The sequence below is a fragment of the Macrotis lagotis genome, chromosome 3 (assembly GCF_037893015.1).
Source record: "Macrotis lagotis isolate mMagLag1 chromosome 3, bilby.v1.9.chrom.fasta, whole genome shotgun sequence".
Taxonomy (NCBI): domain Eukaryota; kingdom Metazoa; phylum Chordata; class Mammalia; order Peramelemorphia; family Peramelidae; genus Macrotis; species Macrotis lagotis.
Genome location: NC_133660.1, coordinates 217683326 through 217696323, shown reverse-complemented (window position 1 = coordinate 217696323; position 12998 = coordinate 217683326). Strand labels below are relative to the sequence as shown.

Genomic DNA, 12998 nt, shown 5'->3' with positions numbered 1-12998 from the left:
CTTACGAAATATCATAAATCCCAATGAAAAATCAAGGAATACTTACAAGAGATAATGGTATTGAATTTAGACTTTGAAGAAATTGGAAGAATTCAACAGGTGAAATAGAAAGGAGGGAAAAAGCATTGTAGTTACAGGGAACAACTTGAGGAGGCACAGGGACACAGAGAAAATAATAAGGGGCATGGCAAAGATGCTATGTTGAAAGTATGGAATACATGGAAGAGAAGTTTGGGAAATATAGATAGGGAATTGGTGATATATTATTGAGAACACTGAATGATTAGGATTGACTAAAGCTTCTTCTTGAATTTCATTCCACTAATCAGTGATTCAGAGGCAAGAGTATAGAGAAGGTAGACCTCAAAGTCAGAAATACCAAGGTTCAAATTCTACTTGATAGATACCAACTATGTTACAAGGGGAAAGCTATTTAGCACTCCCAGAAATCCTCAAACCTCAAACCTTACTGAGTCACACCAGTAAAAGGAGTTTTCACCCCAATGAGTTTCATATACCCATCAGACAAAATACCAATTGTTCAAATAAAAATGCATATATTCATATGCTGCACACATATATATACACACACATGATATGTCTTTACTTCCTCACTACCCATCTCACCTCAACCTTAGCAATCTGGCTCCCATTTCCATCATACAACTAAAACTGTTCTACGATCATTAATTATCCAATTTCTTAATCCACGAGAGAAAGCATGCTAAAGAAGTAGTGAAGGCTTAAATAATAATAGTGGACACATTCCACTAAGTAAGTATAGCAGGGGACAAGACATTCAAGGTGAAGAACAATATAAAGCTGAATGGATCAACTTGAGGGTTAAATTTGAAGAAAGAAAGTAGGGCTTGGGTATAGAGGTTATAGACTAGGGCAGTGAGGAGAGATAGAATGACTGGAGGATAAAGGAATGATGGAAAAATTGGTTTAGAAAAGTGAAGCAGAAAAAGGGATGGAAGCACAGGACATTATCATCAGAAGGATCTTTATGTATTAAACTGGCCAAATCAACTATTAAAAAAAAATCATTAGTTTTCTCTTCTCCAATGAATAAAGTTCAAATTCCCTCTACCTGGTATTTGAGACTCTTAAAATTCTGACACGAGCATTTTCTACCTTGGCCCCCAGTGCTCTTCCTTGGCAAATACTTGGTGGCAGCTGCATGGCCACATATCTTCTCTGCTCAGTGTTAAAGAGATTTGTCAAATTCTTCTATTTGTTCCAACTTATCTACCTCTTGATTTTATCTTCTCCTAAATTTCTCTGGTTTGTGTATTTGTCAGCAACTTGGGTCAGTAGAATTTACTAAGCCCTTACTGCACATGTTAAGCACTATGCTAAAAATATGTCCCCATCACAGAGGAGTTGATCTTCTAAAAGAAGAGACATTAAAATAGCTTTGTACATACACCAACTAGACAGAAGGATATCTCAGAAGAAAAGAAAGAGAAGTTGTGAAGATAAGTAGAGGAGAGAAGTACTAGAGAGCAAAATAAAAGATGTACCTTTTTCTTAAATATATCATAATGAAAAGAGCATTAAATTTGTAGTCCAAGAAATCTTCTAACTTCAAATTCCAATGTTGTTCCTTTCATATCTGTGACCTTGAGTAAATCATGTGACCTCTCTTGGTCGCAGTACTCTCATTCATAAAATGAGGTAGTTGGTTTTTAAGATTCCTTTAAGCTATAAAAATTTAGCAGAAAGGAAGTAGAAACTGCAGCTCTCCTCATATCTTGACAGAAGCCACCATCCTTTTACCAGTTATAAAAATGCTTCGCAGGCCCTGTATCTCCTCCAATTCCCAACAGCACAATGTTATTCCCAATCCCACTCAGCAGTTGCACTTCAATAGTTCATTATATTAATGATTTGATATTGGAAAATGGCATTTGAAATTTTATTTGCTTTTCCAATTTACATTCCTTCTATGAATTTGACCATTGAGTGTTATTCCACCTCCCTCTACTAATTTCCACCAGAAAGTCAAAATAACTTACTTTAAAATAATAAAAATTAGTTGCTGGCATTTTTGATAAGAGCACTAATATCATATTCTTAAGTGGGGGAAAAAAATCACCTCCTATACGCTTTTTCTATTTACTATATAGTCATTCTTAATTTCTGCTGTTTCTTAATCCAACCATTCTAGAAAGTACTCTGGAACTATGCCCAAAGAGAAAGAAAACTGTCCATACGCTTTGATCCAGCAATAACATTACTAGGTCCATATCCCAAAAAGATTATAAAAAAGGGAAAAAGTTTTATATGTTCAAAAATATTTATAGCAGTTCTTTTTGTAAGGGTAAAGAATTGGAAAATGAGGGAATGACTATCAAAAGGGGAAAAAAGGGAAAAAAAGGGGAATAGCTGAACAAATTATGGTATATATGAATGTTATGAAGTACTATTGTTCTGTAAAAAGTGATAAGCAATTCATGAGAAACATGGAAAGACTTGTATGATGATACTGAGTGAAGTGAGCACAACCAGAAGAATATTTTACATAACAACAAAACTGTGTGATGATCATCTATGATGGACATATCTCCTCTCAGCAATTCAGTGATGAAAGGCAATCCTGAGAGATCTGCTATGGATAATGCCATCCACATTCAGAGAAAAAGCTATGGATTCTGAATGCAGAGCAAAGCGTACCATGTTCGCTTTTTAAAACTTTTTATGTTTTTCCTTTCTTTCTCATGGTTTTTTTCCTTTCCCCTTAGTTCTAATTCCTCTTTCACAACATGACTCATCTGGAAACATGCTTAATGCTACTGTACATGTACAAATTTTAGCAGACTGTTTACCGCCACAAGGAGGGGAAAGAGAAGGGAGGGTGGAAGAAAAATGTGAAACTTACAAATAGATATGAGTTGAAAAAGATGAATGCTTTGCATACAATTGGAAAAATAAAATAAAATTTCAATTAAAAGATTTTTTTCTGTTGGTTCCTAAAAGTTTTGACCTATGGGCAAATAAATTTAAAATAGGTACAAGAGATTACATTAACATTCTGCTTTTATTCTATGATATTGAATTGTAATTCTATAATAATGAAAAAGAAGTTGTAAGAAAAAACCCTTACATAAAGAAGGACCTAGAAACCTATTATATACTATTAAATAACTTTTTGCAAATCAAGTTGCTTACTAGGATTTCGTAGAACCAAAAATTATCTCTAATACAGAATTCTGATTGTGAGGACATAAATCTCTCAAACTATTTAAAGAACTTAATTTATTAGTACATATTTTTTCTTTTGATGGTGATTAATCCCCCCTCCCAAACTTGGGAGAGGGCTTATCTCACAAAATAAGAACAAGATTATTTTTAATCTGATAAAGGATATTGATTTCAACATGGCAATATTTATTCATTGGTGAACTCACTCAGCATCAAGCACAAGGTCTTATAAAGAGTAGGTGGTCAATAAATGTGTGCTAAAACTGAGGGTCATAGTGCAAAGAACACTGAACATGGAGTCAAAAGTCCTGGACTCAGATTCCAGCTTAGATGCTAATCATGAAGGGTAAATGTCTTTTCATGACTCATTTTCTTTATCTTAAAATGTAGATAATAATACTTATATTACCTATTTCATGGGGTTATTAAAAGGAACATGCATAAAGGTTATACAAATATTTAAGAGACTACATATTAAAATTAAAAATAAATAGGACTGTTTAAATGGTTCATATCCAAAATACTATCACCATTTATGACACCAGAAGTGTTTAATTACCTTGCTGCGATCACAGGTATCCATGGGGTAAGCTCATCTGAATGGTTTCCAATTAACCAATCAACATCTGGGAAAAGGTAACTATCATTTGGTCTGATTGCACTTTCCTGAAACAAAATATAATTTGTGTTAAAAGAAATTTCCAGTAAACTAAAGAAAATGTCCAGTCTGTTTTAAAAATACAAAAGGAATGAAAATTATAAATATTTTTCTGCCAATTGATCTCCAATTGGTTTTAAAAATTTATTACTTTGATAAATATGAATAAAAAGAAAAAACTAAATACCAACTGAGACTTTGAGCTGTATATTCAAATTTCAAGATTTCTGAAATTAAGGTAAATAATGCTTCCTACATTGAGTTGTCTAGCAGAAAAAAAACAGATATACCAGCCCAGTTTTGTTGAGACTAATGATTAAATTATGGATGTAAATTACATAAATACTCCCTGTCTCTAGTCAGAAAAAAGAATAAGACAATATTATTATGTGAAGCTACTTTATGAAAAATAAAAATTCTAAAAAAAATTAGAATGTAGATTTCTATGAAAGCCCAACTCTATCTAGGCTTTACAAGAATATACTCATCTATTCAAGTCCACTGCCACATTCCCCTCTAACACACACACACACACACACACACACACAGACACTTTAGATACTTACCAAACAATGCCAAAGTAGTATATTTTTGGCGGTAGTTGAGGGGTTTAAAACATTATTTTGTCAGTGATTTTTTTTTATTCTATGACACTTCCCATTAATTTCTCATCCCACAGCTAAAATTTCCCTCTTAACACATCAGTATGGCTAAGCAAAAGTAATCAGTCTATCAGTTATGTCTGAAAATGGATGCCTCATTCTACTCATTTGGTCCACTGCAGTCTTTGGCTCACTATGTTGCTTACAGCAGTTAAGGTTTTCAATGCCAGCACTCAGCTGTTCTAAGACTTTCCCCTTTAACAAATCTTAGCATTCTGAGTTAATACATCAGGAAATCTCAATCTTCCATATATTCTACTTCAGACAGACATCAATTAGTTAAGACTGAAGTTGATCATGGGATTCAAGAATTTTGATCTGGAAGGGGTATCTAAGACCATCTAGCTCAACCCACTCATTTGACAGATGATAGCACCAAGTTCCAAATGAGTTTGACTTCTTTCAAGGCACATAGGTAGTAAGTAGTTGAGCTCAGATATGAACCTAGACTTCTGACTCCAATCATCATACTTCACACACCTTCATTTTAGGTTTATAATAAATGCTCTGTATTTAATCAAATTAGTAGTGTCCGAGTAAACTATAATAAATACTTCTGAAAAGATGAAATCAAAGTACTGTGTAAATCCTCATAATTCCCTGCCACTAAATTAGACTTCTCCAAAGAGACTCAATCAACAGCATAGATTAAGAGATGATCAGTCTTAAAATGCTGCTATTTACTACCTGTGAAAGACTACCTGTGTGATTGAGCAAATTATCTGTGAAGTTTATAATAGTTCAAGGCACAAAGTTCCTGGGTAATTTAAGCATTTTACTAATAAAGTCAATAGATTATTAATAAAAAGATGGTCATTTGGTCAGCTCTTTTAAGACCAAAGACTATGTGCAGACAAGGCTCATACCTTAAATACCAATATAAATAGGCTAAATGATCTCTCAGGTCCTTTGGAAATCAAAATATAATCTTTAATTCATATGTCATATGTGTCTGTGTGCATTTACATATTTATATTATGAAAAGGACAAACAAAATTTTTTGTAGTATTTATTGTTCTTTTACTACTCTCAAAACACGGGCTTGTTTTTCTCTTTAAAACATCATGGCTGAGTAAAGCCACAATTTGCATTTAGATAATCACCCGTGATCAATTTATAATCATTTTATGTAATGGCACTTCTATAAAACAAAAACCCACCTGTTGCTCTCATAAACAATTATAAAAGAGGTAATGAATATACAAAATTGTAACAACCTTATTTTTTTAGCTCAAAGAAGAAAAACAAAATCAAGGTTCTTTTTTTTATGGTTTTCATAATGACATTATTATAAACAGGTGTTTTTTTTTCTTAGCAAAAGCAACTTGTCCTCTAGGTGACAATGAGATTTGATAAAAAGAGGTCTTTTAAAAGTTTTCTTTCATCTTAAAATACAAACTTATTCATTATGCTGATTCATTCATTTGTAGAGAGACAGATTTGGGTTTGGTGTTCCTTAGGAAAAATGTACAAACAATTCGAATTTAGACTGGCCTAAAATTAAAAGATTGGTTGTGAGCTATCAGGTGCTCCATTATATAGGGGGTCACTAGTCAAGGATATTGTAAAGGGCTTTCAAGAGTCAGGAAAGGAACAGAACTAGATGACCTTGCCTATCTGTGAAACTGAAACCATGCTCTAGCTCAAACCTTCTTTTAACAGGGATTCCCTCTATTAATTAATCAACCAAAAAGTATTTATTAAGTCCTAATTGTTTACCAGGCCATGCCACAGGTGCTAACAAGAGAAGTACAAAGAATGAAACAATCCCTATGCCAAATCATCTCCATTAAAGAATAAGATTTTGCAATTTTCAAGAGAACCAAGGAAGGTAATAAATTATTTACTCTGAATATTCTCTGTTAAATAAAACATTATCTTTTTGGCTAATTTCAATTCAATTCTACTCAATTCAACACCATATCTACTAAGTATTAGCTGTGTTAAGCATTTAAGGTATACAAAACTGAAGACATGGTCTCTAGATCTCACAGACTTTTCTGTCTATGGAAAATGAGACACACACAAATAACTATAACTCAAAGTACATATTCTGTACCTATTGCCAGATTAGAAAGCAATCACAGTATTTATTGTTTTCTGTTCTAGAGCATAGCAAGAAGTTCTGATTTTTTTAAAGGGGTTATTCAACAAATTTGTAAAGACAACAAAAGATGGAAAGAATCAATGCTAGAAGGGCTAAGGGAAGACAGGCATACTATTAATATGCTGTCAATGAAGTTATAAATTGACCAAATCATTTTGGGAAATAATTTGGAATTACGCAATAAGTCATCAATCTCTCTATACCCTTTGAACCAGAGATACCACTGGCTGAGCATACACCCTAAGAAAGTTGAAAACAGAAAAAAAAGATGCTATACATCTCAAACAGTTATATTACTGCTTTTTGTAGCAGGAAAAAAAACCTGAAAAACCAAGAGGAAAATGTTTGGAAAAAACTGCAGTATATGAATACTATGAAATATAATTTAAATGTAAGAAATAGCAAAGAGGAGGAACTGAGAAAACTTGGGAAGACCTGTGTAACAGATACACAGTGAAGTAAGCTAAATCAGGAAGTCATAGCAGATTAGAATAATGTAAGTGAAAAGAATATTAAATCAAAGTTGAAAGTTGTGTCACCTTTAATAAACAATCCTGGCCCCCAGAGAGATGAGGAAATATACACTTCAACACTTTCAATGGAAAGAAAGGGGACTAAGGTACAGAGACTGCAAATTCTACCAAACATATTTTCTGTTGGTTGATTTTACCTGTCTTCCTTTATGACAAAGAAAGTGGAAACACAAAAAGTATCAGGGAAAACTTTCCCCTTCTTTTTTTGTAAAGAGCTAAAAGTTCAGCTGGTAATAAAGAAGAATAGAAGAAATAAAAGTGTGAAGCATGAAATTTTAATTACTTGTGGAAAAGAGTCTTCAGTTAAGTGGCTGTATAGGAGGCTGAGAGATTTCAAGGAAACAAAATGCCCCTTTCAGACTTGATTTTTTTGGTTGTTTGTTTTTAAGTCAGAAACATGTTTCTGAAGTGTACCCAGGATTTATATACTCTGTCCAATGCACTGAATCACCCCAGTCACTACCTGGGATAAGGAAGGGAGATCCTGTAAATAATAATAAATTTAATGGGATCATGATTTAGAGCTCCAGTGGACATAAGAGGTTATCTAATTCAATGCCTTCATTTTATAAAGGAAAAAACTGAGGGTCAGAGGTTAAATGGCTTACTTAAATCATGGAGAAAAAGAGTCTAAAGAGGGATTCAAAACCAGATCTTTTATGCATCCCAAGTCAACTCTCTTTCTGCCATATTACACTACTTCTTTATTTGAAAAAAATGGGCTGAGTCAGAAGACCTTGACTGGATTATCAGTCTTGCTAAATCCTACTTGTAAGACCTTGGGAAAGTCATTTAATTACTTTGGGTCTTAGTTTACTTCTGTTGATTATAAAGCTTCCTTCTGTGGATTATCTCCAATTTATGCTGCATCAATCTGTCTGTACACAGTAGCTTGTGTGTTAAGCCATGAGTTCTCTGAGAACAGGTTTTGTTTTATGCCTTTTATTTTATTTTATGGTGTCAAGTATTTAGCAGACACTTAATATTTATTGACTGATGACCATGTGACACAACCATGGATTCCACTTATCATACCACTGATCATTCTCTGAATCTACAAATTATTTCAAGATTCCAACAAAAATGTAAGACTGGACAAAATAGTGAGACTAACACTTCCTCCTTTTCACTTTGAACACTCTATCCTCTCTATGAGGCCTACACTGCAAAGGCCTTTTTGGCTGCCACATCAGATTCCCGTGGTTAAATCTATGCTTACTTCAGTAACAAATCAACATGATTTTTCTGTATCTATGAGCTGAACAGTAGTTAATTATCTACAGAAGAAAGGAAACACTAATTTCTTCAATTCATAATAAAAGCTAAGAAAGAATCTATAATTTTATCCTTTTCAACCTGCAGAAATCCTTGGAACACCAAAGATCTGACCAATGAGGATTATCATTGGAGACCTTTCTTGTTATACTGTAAATACATTCATTTTCTGCAAGTACTAAGAAATAAGGTCATTTAAATAAAAAAAAATGTCAGTACCTCTAATTGAGTTTGTGCTCCATACATGTTCCATATTTTTCTTCTTCGAACATCAATTCCTCTACCTGGATGCTGAAATATTTGATTTGTCAAATCAAACGTTTAGTTTAATAACAAGGTAGAATAAAGTTAATACTAAATTAGCAAGAAATTAAATATCTAGAAACCTAGACTAAACTACAAATACTAAATTAAAACTGCTAAGAAATGAAAGCAATATTGACTTACTTATTAAAGTATTGAAAACAAGAAGAGAATCCTCTAAAATTGAGGCTTTATCTAAATGGAGCTACCAGAAAGAGTATTCTGATTGATTGTTTCATGGATGATACAATCACCATCAACAAAGACTAAGGCACCTCCATCATGAAGATGAGTAGATGTAAGGGAAAAAAAAAATCACCTGGCTAATCAGATTCTATATGGATCATCTAAGAATTGGCTCCAACGATTCTCATAATCTTCCACCTGAACTAAATGCCTTATCATAAGTTACAGATCAATACTATAATCACTCATAAAAATATACTTTCTATCTTTGGTTTATTGCAAAATCTAGTGATCTATTGATTATTTTAAGTGATTAGAAAACCAATTAGTTTTGGTTACCAAATGATACAACAAATGTTGCTAATCACTTAAAATAATCAACAGATGACTAGATGTCCTAGATTTCCTCTCTCTTTCTTCTTCTCCCTCCCTCTTTCCTACTGTAAGCTTTGATTACTTACTTACTTCCTACTTCCTGGTTCTTTACTCTTACCCTCAGAGCCAGGAATTAGGAAGTAAGTAAGCAATCAAAGCTTCAGGTAGAAAAGAGGGAGGGAGAAAAGGAAAAAATGGGGAAAAAAGGAGCAAAAACAAGTAAGAGGTGAAGAGAAAGAAAAAGAGGGAAGAAAAGGGGGGGGGGAGTACATAATTTCTTGTGCCTTAAAAATTGTCATTTCCTTAACCGTTCTTTTAATTGAGTTTTACTTTATCATTATCTTTATATTTTTATTACTGCAACAAACTCAAATAAGCCTTGAGTTTGATTCTTTATAACAAAAATAATAAAACAATTAAAAACATAATAGCATGATTTAAAAATGATAATATATTTTACCCCTTCATTGCTTAAGATATGAACAAGAAGACCGTTGCCACATCCCAAGTCAACAAAGGATTGTTTTTTAGTTATTCCCTTCCTGGCTCGTTCTTCTTCCCAAAGAACCTAAGCAGAGGTGAGAGAAAAATATAGTTTCTAATTAAGTCTCTCCAAAGTCAAATCATTTCTGGGATATAAAATATGTTTGAACAGAGCAGAGGAGAAAAACTCATTGAAATAATTCAAATTCCTCAGCATAGACTACAAGGTCCACTATAATCTTGCTTCACTCTATCAAATCTTATGACTCACTAGGCAACAATATAAATATTCTAAATATTCTGTCCCACCCATGTCTGCCTACTTTTGTGCCTCTACCTATGTCCCAGTACATATGCTACATTCACTCCTATCTGTTTATTTTTATTCAAACTCTTCACTAATATTCAACATCCTCTACTCAGCATCCTACCAGTTGTAAAACCATAATATTTGGACTTTGACTTTCATATTCAGAGCTTGAGATGATAGCCAAAAAAACTAAAATATTTTGAAAAGTGAGGCAATTCTAATAGCCTGAAGAATAATAGTACAACATTTAATATAAAATAATGAAGTGATATAAAATAAAGACACATTGTGATAAAGTTCTTGGTAAGTTTACAAAATAAAATCACTATGGTCTGAGATAAGTAGTCCAAAAATGTGACACATCTAAGATAAGAACTGAACTATAAGGAGTTTTTAAGATAATAATGATTAAAGAATTGGAAGAGTACCCAAAATATTTAAATTTTAATGTCTATAATTTTTCAAACGTATTAAGAGAATTTATAAACCAAGAAAACAATTAATCTAGAGTAGATAAGAGACAAAAGGTGACCTCGGCTAATTTGCCAAGTAAAAAAGAATGCGGAGAAAAGAGGTAAGGCATAAGGCTATAGGGTAATGCCTACAGTAAGAATATAATACAAAAGTTCTTTCCATAAGCTGCTTACTTGAAATTTCAACATCTGAATTTTAAATGTAAATACATATATACACACTGCAAAACTTCTAATGGAAATAGTGTAGAAAATGAGAAATCATCAAATATCTTTCTATTTACACTAATTTCATACAATATTTATTCATTTAGAATAACATTAAGCCACACTCTAAAGGACCTGAATAAAAAAGCATCCTCCAACCTTAGCTTCCTGGTGCAAACATGACACTTGATACTTCAAGCACATTTGTAGAAATTCAAATACATTTTAATATACTCATATAAATTAATGGCTCTACTTCATATAAAATTCTGAGTCAAAAAATAATCAACCTGCTGGAAAAAGTAAACCAATCCTAACGGCTGGGTTGATGTCTCTGCTTCGGTGTTGCAAAAATAAGCTATTGAAGTCTTTGGCTCCTTGGGATTCACTTACATTAAATAAGTTCTTACCAACAGATAAGTAGCAATAGCAACATCTTCATATACAAACTTTTCAGGATCTGTTACTTCAGGCCACACCTGAAAAATATAAATAACAATTTTTTTTTAGACTTTTAAGACTTTTAGACTTACAAGACTTTTTCAATGTTTTTCATTGGAATTTTGTATTTCATTAAAAATTTTCCATTTACATGTAAAAAAATTAACAATCACTTTTCTTTAAGTTTTGAGTTCCAAATTCTCCTCCTTTTTTCTGCCATTCTCCCACCTTGAGAAAGTAAGCAATATGAGATAGGTTTTCATTGTGAAGTCATGTGACTTCACATTAAATATGCTATAAAAGAAAACAGACAAAAAATAAATCAAGAAAAAGAAACAAAATTAAAGTTGTGCTTTAATCTGCATTCAAAGTTCATCAGATCTCAGATGGTGAATAGCATTTTACATTATAAATCTTTTAAAATTGTCTTGGATCACTATCTTGATCAGTATGGCTAAGTCTTTCACAGTAGATCATCACTACCATATTACTGTTACTGAGTACAATGTTCTTTGGGTCACCCTTCAGTTATTCATTCACTCTATATCAGTTCATGTAAGTCTTCCCAGATTTTTCTTGCTCATCATTTCTTAAAGCACAATGCTATTCCATAACACTCCTATACAATAACTTGTTCAGTCAATACCCAACTGAAGAGTATCCCCTCAATTTCCAATTCTTTTCCACCACAAAAAGAGTTGCTATAAATATTTTTATAAAAATAGTTCCTCCCTTTGCTTTGATCTCTGGGATACAAACCTAGTAGTGGTATTTTGATGGTAGAAAGAGCAATGGGCTTGGAGAGTCAAAAGGACAGGAGTTTGAATACAACCTCAGACACTTATTAGCTGTGTGACCTTGGGCAAGTCACTTAACCCTGACTGCTTCACATCCAGGGCCATCTCCAGTTGTCTTGATCCATATCTGGCCACTGGATCCAGATGACTCTGGAGGAGAAAATGGAGCTAGTGACTTAGCACGGCACACTCTCACTCATATCCAATTCATGTGCTTGTCATGGCATCACCTCCTTGATGTCATGGTCTTCTTCAAGAATGAAAGATAAACATTACTAGTAGCAGTATAGCCAGGTCAAAGGAAATGCAGTTTTGTAGTCCTTAGGACATAGCTCCAAACTGCTCTCCAGAATGTTTGGATCAGTTCACAATTCTGTGTCCTAGTTTTTCCACAGTCCCCTCTGGCATCTATTATTTTCCTTTTCTATCACGTCTGTCAATCTCATAGGTATGAGGTATCTCAGAATTGCTTTAACTTGACATTCTCTAATCACTAGAGACTTAGAACAATTTTTTATGTGACTATTGATAGTTCTGATTTTTTTCTTTGTGTTTTGTTTTGTTTTCTTGGTGAGGAAATGAGGTTAAGTGATTTGCCCAAGGTCACACAGTTAGTAAATATCAAGTGTCTGAGACTGAATTTGAACTCAGGTCCTCCTGATTCCAGGACCAAACCTCAATCCACTATGCCACCTAGCAACCCCCGATTTCTTCTTCTAAAAACTGCCTGTTCCTTTGACCATATATCAACTGAGAAATAACCCTTATTTTTATTTTTATACATTTGACTTAATTCCCTATATGTTTAAAGAAGTGAGACCTATATCAGAGAAACTTGCTATAAAATTTTTTCCCAGTTTTCTACTTTCCTTCTAATTTTGTAAAAAATCTTTTTAAATTTAATGTATTCAAAATTAATTATTTTATTTCCTATAATCTTCTCTATCTCGTTTGGGTCATAAACTCTTCCTTATCCACATA

At 33.1% G+C, this 12998-nt stretch overlaps 1 protein-coding gene across 3 annotated transcripts in view; it reads right to left on the bottom strand.

The window, feature by feature from the left end:
* The window catches only part of TRMT44 (tRNA methyltransferase 44 homolog), a 112160-nt gene that overhangs the window by 76622 nt on the left and 22540 nt on the right, over positions 1–12998 (bottom strand). For 2 of the 3 annotated variants that reach the window (XM_074229855.1, XM_074229853.1), the window contains exons 4-7: positions 11190–11258; positions 9767–9874; positions 8662–8733; positions 3767–3873 (exon numbers count right to left, since the gene is read on the bottom strand). In XM_074229855.1, coding sequence (XP_074085956.1) covers positions 3767–3873; positions 8662–8733; positions 9767–9874; positions 11190–11258 — 356 coding nt within the window. The remainder of the gene's footprint in view (positions 1–3766; positions 3874–8661; positions 8734–9766; positions 9875–11189; positions 11259–12998) is intronic. The other variant, XM_074229854.1, reaches the window with a different exon arrangement.